Here is a 12,621-nt window from a genome sequence, read left to right as displayed (position 1 = left end):
TATATACTAGAAGATGCATTTTTATTTTAAAAAATAGTGTAAAAAAACCCTCTTTAGAAAAAAAGCCAAATAAAAATATACAATCTAATTTTCTTTTTCTCTTCTAATATACAATCCAGGGCAATAATAGGTCTAAAATAAATTAACAGTCAAATAATTAAAAAAAAAAAAGTTCTTTATCTGTTATGTTCTCCACCTGTTCTTACACACCAGGAAGAAGATGAGACTCATTTTATTTCTAATAATTTGCCAGTGTGCCATAAACAGTGTCAGTACCCACCATGTTTCAAATCCCAATGTCATTTTACTGATGGCTGATGATCTTGGTATTGGAGACCTGGGATGTTATGGGAACAGAACCTTAAGGTATGATGATACTTTTTTATTACTGTTTAGTTATTTTTATATATATTTAGGTTTTTATATATTAGTTTTTTAGATTTGTACAGTTAAAAACCCCCAAAAATTCAGAGATTAGATTAGTGATTCTTTATAAGTAACCGAAGTTAACCTTTCCAGAGAATAGAATGTTCAATCTTTGTTTTCTTTACGTAATAAGAAAAAAAGACTTATCTGATGTATTTATCCTGTTGAAAAGTTACATCATAAACAGAGAATTGAGCAACCAACCAAATATGGGTAGGTATAGAGAACCAAAGTATAATTAACAATTTTCTTTAAAATATATATGACCCAAATACTATGTATTAAGCATATTTGAAGCACTTGTGATTTGAGACAAGCTTGTCACTAACCAGTTGGAAATATATTGCTGATTTTTTTTTTCCCTTCATCTCTATGCTGTAGCCAAAAAATTCATTAAAACAAATGTTAATATACCTGAGTAATTCAGCAGTGTTCCCCAGTATGATCCTTTCTACCAGCTTAGGTATGATGGTTATGTAAACAGCACAGATTGTACCTAGTCATCACATTTCAGTGGAGCAAAGTCTTTGATCAAGTTAAATAAAATGTTCAGACTAAAAGCACTGTCCTGTCAAATGTTAAATACTCTTCTTCCTGCTGAAGTTAGTTGGAAGTAAAAACTCCGTTGTAATTCAAACTCAACAAAAATCACTCAAGTTACAGCTTCTAGTTTTAAACAGGAAAAAAGTATATGCAAAACTGATGCCTGGATCACTCCTCTCCCAAGGGCCAGAACCGCTTCAGGAACTACGTTCTCTTATGTGACAATTCAGAATAGGTCAGGGACCTATGGAGCATGCTGTAGCTCCTGGCCAGTCTGTTTTCCTAGTTTTCTTTCTACAGAACCAAGGGCACAGGATTTCTTCCTGCAGGAACCAATTTTTATCTGCATGATGAGCCAGGTCACAGACAAGTTTCCCATGCAGATATAGAAACTTGGATGTGCTCCTGGATCTAATATTGCAGACATAGTCATGTCGGACACGTAAACATTGTTAATATAGAGACTAACGCAGAGTCATGACCATTTGAATTGTCTCCTAACCACACAACATTACCCCTAGCCCAAAAACCTTTTGCAGGGGAAAGCGAGAAGTGACACCAAGTAGGGGGTCAGGAAGCACAACCTTTCTCCGGTCTCTCCTCTCCCCATTGCTGAAGCAGAAAGGCTGTGTAAGTAGCAAAGTTACAGTTCTGGATCAAGGAATGCATTAAAAAGGGTTGCAGTACAACACGTCCAGGTGTCACAGTTTAGTACTGGCCATGAAGAGTAGCTTTGGGTGAGGAAAAAGATTTTTGGCACAATGCCACAGTGTCTCAGTTCAGTGTTGACAGCTAATGTAAAAATACTTGACACGATAGTATTTAGAATTGCAACACTGTCATGGTTTTGATAATTTGCATACAGTAAGTCTTAACTTGATTTTCCTGATAGTTTTTGCCTCTGATGCCTTGACTCACCATGTTCATTTCCAAATAATCATCTTTGTGTATTCTTTTTTTTTTTTTTCCCCTGCTTATATTTTTCCAGAACTCCTAATATTGACAGGTTAGCAGAGGAAGGAGTGACCCTTACTCAGCATGTAGCAGCATCTCCACTTTGTACTCCAAGCAGGGCAGCTTTCCTGACAGGGCGATATCCTATCAGATCAGGTAAAGTCCCATTACTTTATTTATATATAAATATCATATTTTATTTGCAGTGAACTCTAGTGGGTTTTTTCTGGCCTTTCTTGATATCTTTATCATTCCAGGTTAGGTACTCATTTCAGTGACTAATCAAGCTCAATAGAGTTGGTCAGCATTTGAAATCTTCTATATATATGGGAAATTCTCACATTTCAGAAGCGTTAACACAAAAACAAAGATTTTTTTTTTAAATGAGAAAAAGATTTTTTTAAAAATACTGAGAAAAAAAATCTGATTGTGTTTATTTAATGGAAGATGCAGCCAAATTCCATCGACTTCCTCCACTGTCCAAATGGCCGTGGGCTCTTTGCCTGCCTCCACAGTTGCATTCAGGCTGCTCCCAGGATGTTGGTGGGCAGCCTCAGTGTTGAGCATCACAGAGATGCATCTAGAAAGACGCAATGGAAGAACTCAGTGTAAATCCTTCTGCTCAGCCATTTCTGTTTCTACAAAACCTTTTGGTTTAGACAAACTGTTATTTTTTTCAGGGGAGGGGGAAAGGACAGTTCATTAAGGTATTCCAGCAGAACTTAAAGCTGGGAAGAAAAAAGCAAACCAAAACTTCCTTCTTACTAAGTATTTTTGTTCCAAATCTACCCATGCACAGTGTTAAGTATCCTATGCATACATGCATTTAATAACTTCTCTTACTTTTAAAGTACCTGATTCAAAGCCCATTTGAGTCAGTAAAGATCCAGTCTGTTTATTTTAGTGTGCTGGGACTGAGCCCCTCAGTGCTTAGCCATGCAACTTTAACATTCCCTTAACATCATTTTTAGCAAGGATCATTATACATTAATCAGATCACTTGTTCATTAGTGATAAAACATCCTGTCCTTGCTTCTGGGAATGAAAGCAAAGCAAGACTCTGGAGCCTACTTGATATGTTCGTGCTCATTCAAATCGAGTAACAAGCTTCTGTAAAAGTGCCAGCTAATATAACTTGCTAAATTTTCCATTACATTCAGCTGCAAAGGAAAATTTTATATACCTGTTACAGCTATATTGCTATTAATATTTACTGTAGGTAAAGCCACAGGTCACTTTCCATTATGATCCTTGTTCTTATTTCTGAAAACTTAGCATTTGAACTGATTTTTTTCTTAACTGATCTGCTTTCAGTCATACCTAATCATTTCCACATACATGCAAAAATTGAACTTTGTCTTAATTATGTTATGAAATGGCTAAATATGAACTGCTTCCAAACATCAGTGAAGAACTAATAAAGGATTATTATAGAAGATACTAGAATCACGATGTGGAAAAAAATGTTAGAAATGTAAAACTCCTGCTAATAGAGCTGAAGAAAAACATTCCAAAATGCAGTATTTGATGAGACACAAACTCAGAGAAAGGTGATAATGAAAAAAAAAACCCCAAACATGGTTCCTTACTTTGATTCAGGTAGCTTAAGGGAATTACACTAATTTCAGTGACAAGAGATCAAAGTACATAAAATAAATATAAATAAATATATATTAAATAAAGTATAGATATAGTATATATGACTAAAACTACCTAAACTGTTGATCAATAAAGCTAGCTGGGGTGAAAAACTGAAGTCAACATTTGAAGGGTAGGTTGAGCTCTCTAATAAACCAGTCTAACGAGTCTTTTTCTCATCTAACCACAAGGGATACCTGAGGGAAGATTCCGGTTGTCTACATCAGTCATGTAACTTTGGCACTGCAATCATCCAGTTGCATAATTCAGACTTCCTGGAGATACATCTGCACAGATTTGCATAGATATCCTGTGTTCTGTCTGTCTATACTTGGAGCCAGCTCTCATCTGGAATGCTAGTAATCTAATTTTCATGAACCTGAGCTCTCAAGTTCCTCATCCTGAGAGTAGTGTATAAGCTCAAGTTTGTGTTCCTCAGACTCTCAGTACATAGCAATTACTGTGCCTTATTTAGATGTTGTCTTGTTACCTGATACCTGATGCAGCTTTAATGCACTCTGTGTACATGGAATCATGTGTCTTCGTGCCATTGGAGCACTGGTCCTCTCCCATCAAAGCTGAGTGCCCTAGTCACCCTGTTTCCAAAGTCAGACTCTCTTGCTCTTTTCCTGACTTCATGATATTTACATGCCCAGCCGTAAGACTGCCCTACTTTAACTCAAATAACCTTAAAGGCTTGTAGAAAACCACATATGAGTAAAGTGGAAGTTCTGAGACTTGAACTTGGGAGTGATCTCGCTTAGTCCTTAGGTCCATTCCTTCCCTATGTACGAGAAAAATGAATTATGCAAGCTCAACTTCTTTCAGATATGTTATACCTTAGAACATCTACAGAAGAAGATGCAGCTTTTTATGTGATGGCTGGCCCCACAGTTATAAGCAGATATAGTTTTTTCTCCATTTCTCAATTTCTGTTGTCAACACAGAAAAGACCTCGCTCAGCTAAATGGATGATTGTATCTGCCACTTGCAATGTTTAGCGTCTGGTGGTAATATGTCATTTAAGTGATACCACCTAAAGCAAAAAATTGTATGCAGAAAGAACGAATGAAATTTTTTTCAGTATATTATCCAAGTCTCATTCATTTTCATTGTATTTAGGAATGGCTGCCTTCTCACGAGTTGGTGTCTTCTTATTTTCTGCCTCTTCTGGGGGACTTCCTTCTGAAGAAATAACTTTTTCCAAACTCCTGAAGCAGAGAGGTTATGCAACAGCTCTAATAGGTAAAATTGCATACATACACAGCATTATTTTTCATTCATTTAAATCAAAAGAACATTAGATTTCCATATAGGCTATTAAGGGTGTGCATTAAGCCTTTTCCCCCCACGGCATAATGAGTTTATTCTTCTGGCACAAAGCTGAGCACATTCCCGTGCATATGCGAAACACTAATCAGGTAAGTATGTCTAATTCACTTGTGCAGTTATAGTCTCACTGTGCGAGGTACTGAAGAAGCATGATGAACAAATTGAAAATTAGTCAAGCTCTTAAAATTTTTCAGTATAAATAGGAGTTTGATTACCACAGAAAGACAATGGGGGATCGATCGCAGGGTACAAGTCAGCACAGTGGTGGGATTCATTTCACCAATTTTCAAATATCCATAAACTAGGTAATGTAGTATCTGGGCTAACCATCTGGATTCTCTTCTCAGTCATCAGACAGAAATGGGCATTTCTAGGAAATTTATCTCATCCTGTGGTAGATGTTTAATACAAAAATGCGTTTCTCTCTCATTATAAAGATAGTTCAGACAACTAACTGCAGCATAAGTATCAAGGAATATCAAAGGAATCCCAGCAGATGAATATTAAACAGAATTGGAATGAATACCATAAAGGTATAGCATTTAAATAATGGGATTTTTTTTTCCTAATTTGGCCACTGACTTATTCCACACATTACATTTTAGAAGATTTTTGTGAAACACAACTTGTATTAAATAATGCTCATTTCTGCACTGGAACTGACAGGAAATATTTGTTTAGAGAACATCATACTGGAATGTTACTACGTTCTTTTAGAAGCTCGATGCACCCAATTTGATTTTAAAATGTAACAAAAGCATGTAATTTTGGGAGTAATTTTTGTTTAAAAATCAGGCTGTTTAGCAAGGCTAATAATTCACACCCCTGTTCAAAAAATATCCATATTATTTAGGTAACCAATGTTGATGTTCCTAACTAAAAAATCCTACTTGGCTATACCACATTCTTGGAAAGTATAAAATACCTTCATGTCCTGACAGATTCAAAACAGAAAACAAGAGAATCTTAATAGAAGTATATTTAGTGCAGATGTATTTGAACCATAGTGCAAAAAAGCCATTAATAATTTGTCATTTTCATTGTAGAATTAATTCATATTGCTCCATATTTAATTAAAGACTACATTTTTTCTGTTTGTAATAAGTACTGTAACACAAATACGCGTTTTCTGAGGCTGACCTAGTTAATGTTCTTTTTTTAACTACATTCACTGCGGCACAACAGCTTGCCACTTAGATCTCCAGAAGTTATCTCCATGATGTTTAATGAACAATTCTTCCAAGTGGCCTGAATAATAGCTATGAAACCATAAGATGTAGTATTACCATATCCTTAGAGTATAATGAAGGCTTCCCAAAATCAGGAAGTGCATTAAAATTAAGGATAAAGTATATGTAAATGACAAAAAGAAAAATTATGTAGATTTGAAGACAAGATAGACAGACTCTGATTCCCAACCAGCCCATTTGCTGCCTCTGCTGGTATTCTTATCACATCATATCGGTCTAGGTCAGGGAGTCTTTGCTTGGTTCAGTCTAACTCAGCAGTTCCTAAACAATTAATTGTCAAATCCTGCACCAGTGATGGATTGGCATAAGGGTAATTTGAAGCCTTTCAGTTCCTCAAGCCTGTACTGTCACTTCTTTTTTTTTGCCAAGTTTCTCTCCTCTTTACTCTCCAAGGACCATTTTTTCTTTCCTAAATGCATTTTCCTTTCTTTTTAAATTTTTTTTCCTTCTTCTGAATATATGCTTCCTCTTGCCTGATACATCCCTAAATATACTTTAGCTATAAATGTATTTTATGTATACACTTTTTTACCTCATTGTTTTTCCCTTGTGACACAAAGAAGGCGGCATCCAATAGATCTGTCAGGAAGAGACACAGTCAGAAGATCTGCAACAAAACTCTTAAAAAAGGCAGCTTCATTTAATATGTAATATTTTACCAGTTAAGGATCCTGGAGAGTAGCAAGGAATGTTGATGTTTTGTAGGAAATAGCTATTCATAATGGAAAAATTCCACTGAAAGTAGATGGGTATTATTTTAACTACTGCTATACTCAATTACAGTTGAGTAAAGGTCAGATTTTCCTCACTACTGTTACCCAGTGTGTTGTCTAGCATCTGGAGAAGTTTAAAATCCACCTATGTAACTTATCTCCAAGTTTAAAATACTAATGGCTAAATTGGGACTGGTATCTTTCCTCCAGAATGAGGTGTTGTAGTATTTGGACACACCATCACAGTAGTGAGATATACAAGATTGAGTCTATGAAGTAGGATTAATAAAACAGTTATTAATAGAACAGCTTAAAATCTGACCATATTAATAATGTATGCATATATACTTTATATTATTATTGCTATGTATATCTTATATAAATACATTTCTTTGAGCACATAAAATATTTGATTGCATCTTGCAAATTACTGTTTATCTGAAGAGCACAAAAACATACCCAAAGAAATCTATCAGTATATAAAACTCAGTCTTCAGATTGCTCCCTTTTAAACCATCTGAGGGAAAAGTAGAGGGAAAACATGGATTTTTTCAACCTTTCCAACATTCTGGGTTCTGAAAAACTGAGTTCCAAATGAAGTTTCTTGCCTCTCATTTCCATTTGCCTTTCATTGCATTGCTTTTACTCTGCAGAAATCTTAATTGCGGCCAAAGGAAAGGGAAAAAAGCCTAGGTCTCAAACTATTAAGGTACTCATAATTTACAATTAACAGCATGAATTTCACTCAGAAGCTTGGTATAATCTGCTGAAATGCATATGGTGCTTGTGTGAAGTATCCATACTATGACGCTTCCCTTGGCAAAGGGCTGAGAGCATTTTGCACTGCGCTCAGATTCAGAAAGGCCCCAGAGTGTAAAGCACATGACAATAATCTGTTGAAACGCTGGCTCAAGACAGGGGTTATTGTCACAAGGAATGAAACAAAACATGTATTGTGGACCCAGTCATCACTTACTTTTTCAGAGTAGCGCAGGACCTATCAAATCCCTCTACCTCGTCAGCCACTTGAGAATGGCAATCGTGTCTTTCAGTCACAGCTGCCGATAAATTTGAGCCAGTGCTTCTCTTGCTTTCTCCATCTAACCTTCTCCCTGGTTTGTGTGGTTTAAGTTGCTTCTGAACAAATCTTTTTTTGAGGCCCAAGTTCATCCCGACATTGAACAATTTGTTGTGCTTGCTAAAACCCTTTCGATAAAAATAGGTCCTGTATTTTCCCCTGTCCTAATTTCTTGTTGCAAGATTCTTCTGTCCTGGCTGGCAATGTCTAGTTTTATTGAGATCCAATTTAAACAAACTTCTTTATGTCATAATCAATGACCTTGGCAGTATGTTTAATTTGTTTGGATTTCTTTTTCATGTTTTTTTTACTGAATTATAGGTGTTTTGAGATTGACAAATAAAAGCAAAAAATTAAAGATTAAAGCTTTAAGTTCATTTATATTTGTGATTATAAGCCTCTACCTTTATTTCAGTTAGCTAACTTGATCAGAGTTGTTGAATGCCACCTTGCTACATGTCTGGCTTTACGATTATTCCATAAAGAGAGTCATGTAAACCTAAGAGAAAAACATGAAGCATTTATTTTCCGAAAGCTGTGTCTATGCTTGCTGGGAATGAAATTCAGAGCTATGGAACCATTATAAGATCTAAAAATTCAGTACAGTGGTCTGCATTTCCGTTTTTGTAACTGGCCACAGTAATGTTCACTGGACCACATCAAAAGTAGTGAGTAGCATCATTCTGCCTGCGGAAAGCAGAATACCCCTCAGGTGAGGGGCCATCTGACACTAAGTGGGAAAACTTCTGATGGGATGAGAAAGCTGTAGAGGCCTTCATTTCACTGGCATATAAGACCTGAAAATACTTTTATACCTGCTTCTATGATATACAGAAATTATTTCTAATGTAAGACCATCAAGAGATATATGAGAACTGGACACTCAACTAAGCATTCAATTAGACTCAAGATTTCTGTGCTTTTTTTCTCCATCTTCGCTGATGAGTGAACTTAGGCACATGACATTCCCATCCCATTCCTTAATTCTGTCGTTTGTGAAAAATAATGACGTTGAGCCCATTTTCTAGGTACTGTTTCAAAAAATCAGAACTGACCCCCATCCTCACCCTCTTTGGTACTACAGTACCCACATTTGTCATTGCCAAAGGCAGAAGTGCAGGATGAATATGCTGCTCTCTAGACCCAGTGGATGCTCAGGACTGCCTGCATCGGGACTCTTAGAAATGTGTAAAGGCTGGGATGTTTCGGGAAAGGGGAAAATTCTATATATGCTTTATTCCTTTCATGTACTTGGTGTATCCTAAAGTCTCTAGAACAAAATATTTGAAATTACTTTGGGCTAGGTTATGGGGTTGAGGAGTTACTGGGTTTGCATTTTTTGTTGTCTGTTTTTTAAGATCACAACCCCTGAATTATGCTGGTCATGTTTAGGTATTTTATTCAGGAAAAAATAAATAAAATTTGGCCCAGTAATATATATTGTCATCTGTTTTGTCAAGGGTGCCGCATTTTGTCAGGTATTCAAAACATTTCCTTGCTGAGACCAAAGAGCATGACTGTAGCCAAAATTTATGTCAATAGGCTTAACTGAATTTGAATTTTTTTGGTAATGTGTTTGAATTTAAATAACAGCTACCGGTTAGCTCTGTTGCACTAAGTGATGCATAAGCATATGATAAGGGGTTGTACCTGAGTCATAGAATGAATTATCTATTTACTTACTGTAATCAGCATGAACATAGATTATGCTACTATAATGCAAATCAGACTCACTGTTTTCTTGTGTCAGTCAGTGCCCAATATTATTGCACAATTAGAATGATTTCCTACTGAGACAAAATGCTGTGAGAGATAGTATTTGGCGGTAATTTACTTGTCACTCTTTTTTTCCTTTGTTATTTATGTATATACAATGTATATAAATAATAATCTCCCTCACTATATACATATGTATATATTGAAGGAAGTTTGGCAATTTCAGAGATTTTGCAATCATTTAAATTATAAATACCTTGGTGATTTCACTATTCTTGATTTATTTCATGTTTATTACTTTTTTTTTTTTTAACTAGTCAAATGTAAATGATTTACCAGAAAACTTTCAGAAAGGGTATTTCATAAGTCCATATTGGCTCTTCCTAAGAAATCAGTAGCTGCTACAAAATGGTATTTTCTTATGACTACTTAACTACACATGCACAAAGGCTTCATTTTCAAAGTTAACTATCTGTTAGGGCTCTGTTGCTCTTCAGTGACCTGCTAGCTCACTCAGAATTTAATGGTCTCCATCAGGATCTCTGCCAAACTATTTCTAACTAAAACAGAGGCAGACATGAAACAAAGTCTTTGATGAAGGTATAAAGAAAGATTAGATTGAAAATAGGGATCCACACAATAAATGCTGAGGGTGGGGGGTTATCAGTCAGACAATGACAGTTTCATGTTTGGAACAGCACACATTATAAGTTTGATGATTTAACTACAAAAATACTCCCTGTCCTTTTCTCTTTGTAGGAAAGTGGCATCTTGGGATGAACTGTGAAAGCAGTAATGACTTCTGTCACCACCCCCTCAGTCATGGATTTGATTACTTTTATGGGCTTACCGTGACCAATTTTAGAGACTGCAAACCTGGCCAAGGCAGCGTATTTTTAAAAGGCGTTCAGAAATCCCTTGTCATCCCAATCCAAATCGCTGGAATCACCCTGGTCTCTTTGGCAATAGCGCAGTACATTGGCCTCCTCAAAGTACCTTTCCGAGCATTGGGTTACTGCTTGTTAATAACCGCTATTTCACTTGTGGTTTTGATCTTCTTCTTTTATCATTTTCGACACCTGAACTGCTTCTTAATGCGGGACCATCAGATTATCCAGCAACCTCTGTCCTATGAGAACCTTACTCAGAGACTGACAAAGGAAGCTGTGCAGTTTATAGGAAGGTAGGTTTCTAACTGTGTTATAAGTTAATGCTGGCATTTCACAATGACGATACTTCCGAAAAAATGTGAACTTGTGGGCGTGAGGAATATGTCATTATATATTATAATTTTTTTTTTTTTTTTCCTTAAAAGATGGCTGAAGTTAATCTTGTTAGTGAAAGTGACTGGTTTTTAATTTGGATGTGTAATGATTTTCTTTATAAAATTTAAAAACTATTTATGTTTACATGCTTCAGGAAAATTTTTCAAAAACATCTAACTTTTTTAGGATTTCCATTCGTGAGAATTTAACATAACATGAAATATGAAAAATCTTTTGTGATGTGACTTAATTATGTGAAAGCACAATGCAGAGTCATAATCCACGACTTTTCTGGAGTGGGAAACTGTTCGTCATTGATTTGATGCATCCATTAAATGGCATTCATAGGGCAAATTTTTTAAGATACTGTCATTTTAGATGCCTCCACTTTTATGCCAGATTAATTTTTAAAATATTTGATTTACAGAAGTTACTAAATAAATGGCTTTTTGAAAGCAATTATTTTTTAATAGCCATCACATTGGGTCACCTAAACATTGGATGTACAAAATCATCCTAAGGTCATTCTTCATTTTTGCAAAAGTTAGCTTCATTTCGGCATAATTGTCACTACAGGGCTTTTAATGGGATCAAATCATAAAATTATACATTTCTATATTCTGAAATATAAATCGATATGTTTGGAGCAAAAATATTTCATCCATTTTACTTCTTGAAAAATATACCAAAGTATTTTTCTCAATCGCTTTTGAAACAGGTTGCACCATTTCTAAAAACAGTTAATCAAAAGTAAAAACATGTTCTAAGACACAAAAAGACTCTTAATTGCTATCCTGAAAAGTATGTACCAGGTAGTCACTGGGAATACATTCACATGGTGTCATTGCTGAATGAAAACTTATAGCAAAGAATCAGAGGCTAATTTTTCTAGACTTAGTGACTGCATATGGTAGTCATCAAGATTATTAGTGAGAAAAAATGTTTATCTAAAATTTAGCTCTCATACTGCAATTTTTCTATCATTTCTATCATTGTAAATATGTGATGCAGCAATCTCATCATACCAAAATAATATATTTTTTTTAATATCAAATTTCTTTAAGTGAGTAAGTCTTCCCAACAATCAAGATTCTCATGAGTATTTATAAGTAAACTAAAACATCTTTATTTCCTCTTGGCAATGGTGATATAAAGATGCCTTCTCATCTACATTCTAACTAATGTAACAGTGAAGTATTTTGTTTACTACCAATGCACACACACAAACAAATTATTGAGAGGCTATTTCCTTAGTGTCCAAGCCTTGGGTGATTTTAGAAGACTCTTGAGTACATTAACTATATGCTGGCAGATTCTTCAATGATTTACAAGTATGTACTGTGCCTGTAGTGATTCATAATGTTTTGGGTATCACTGAATGTTTCATTGATTTCAGTGCAATGACAATAAAATGGTAGCCAGAAAACAGGTGAGTTCAAGATTGTAAATCAGTGCTAGAAAACTAGAAATTCTTAACTTTGTTAATATTCATAATGTACACAGTGTTACTGTACAGCTTAGTGTTCAGGGCTGCCAAAACAACGTATCATCCAAGTCAACATCGCTTAGTTGACTCAGCTCAAGGTAAGTGGCTTTACATCAGCTGGGCTCTTGGCCCCATTTCTCAATGTAGTTTCCAGACAAAAGTGATGTTAAATTAAAGTCAAGGTTAGTAGCTCATATTCGTAATTTACAATAAACTTTGT

At 35.4% G+C, this 12,621-nt stretch overlaps 1 protein-coding gene across 7 annotated transcripts in view; it reads left to right on the top strand.

Annotated features, from left to right (window-relative positions):
- The window catches only part of STS (steroid sulfatase), a 125,598-nt gene that overhangs the window by 23,390 nt on the left and 89,587 nt on the right, over nt 1-12,621 (top strand). For all 7 annotated transcript variants that reach the window (XM_054813487.1, XM_054813486.1, XM_054813488.1 and 4 more), the window contains 4 exons: nt 214-366; nt 1,958-2,079; nt 4,684-4,806; nt 10,410-10,833. In XM_054813487.1, the coding sequence (XP_054669462.1) occupies nt 214-366; nt 1,958-2,079; nt 4,684-4,806; nt 10,410-10,833 (822 nt within the window). The remainder of the gene's footprint in view (nt 1-213; nt 367-1,957; nt 2,080-4,683; nt 4,807-10,409; nt 10,834-12,621) is intronic.

This window comes from Grus americana, chromosome 1 (genome assembly GCF_028858705.1).
Source record: "Grus americana isolate bGruAme1 chromosome 1, bGruAme1.mat, whole genome shotgun sequence".
Classification (NCBI taxonomy): Eukaryota; Metazoa; Chordata; class Aves; order Gruiformes; family Gruidae; genus Grus; species Grus americana.
This window is presented reverse-complemented; position numbering and strand designations above follow the sequence as displayed.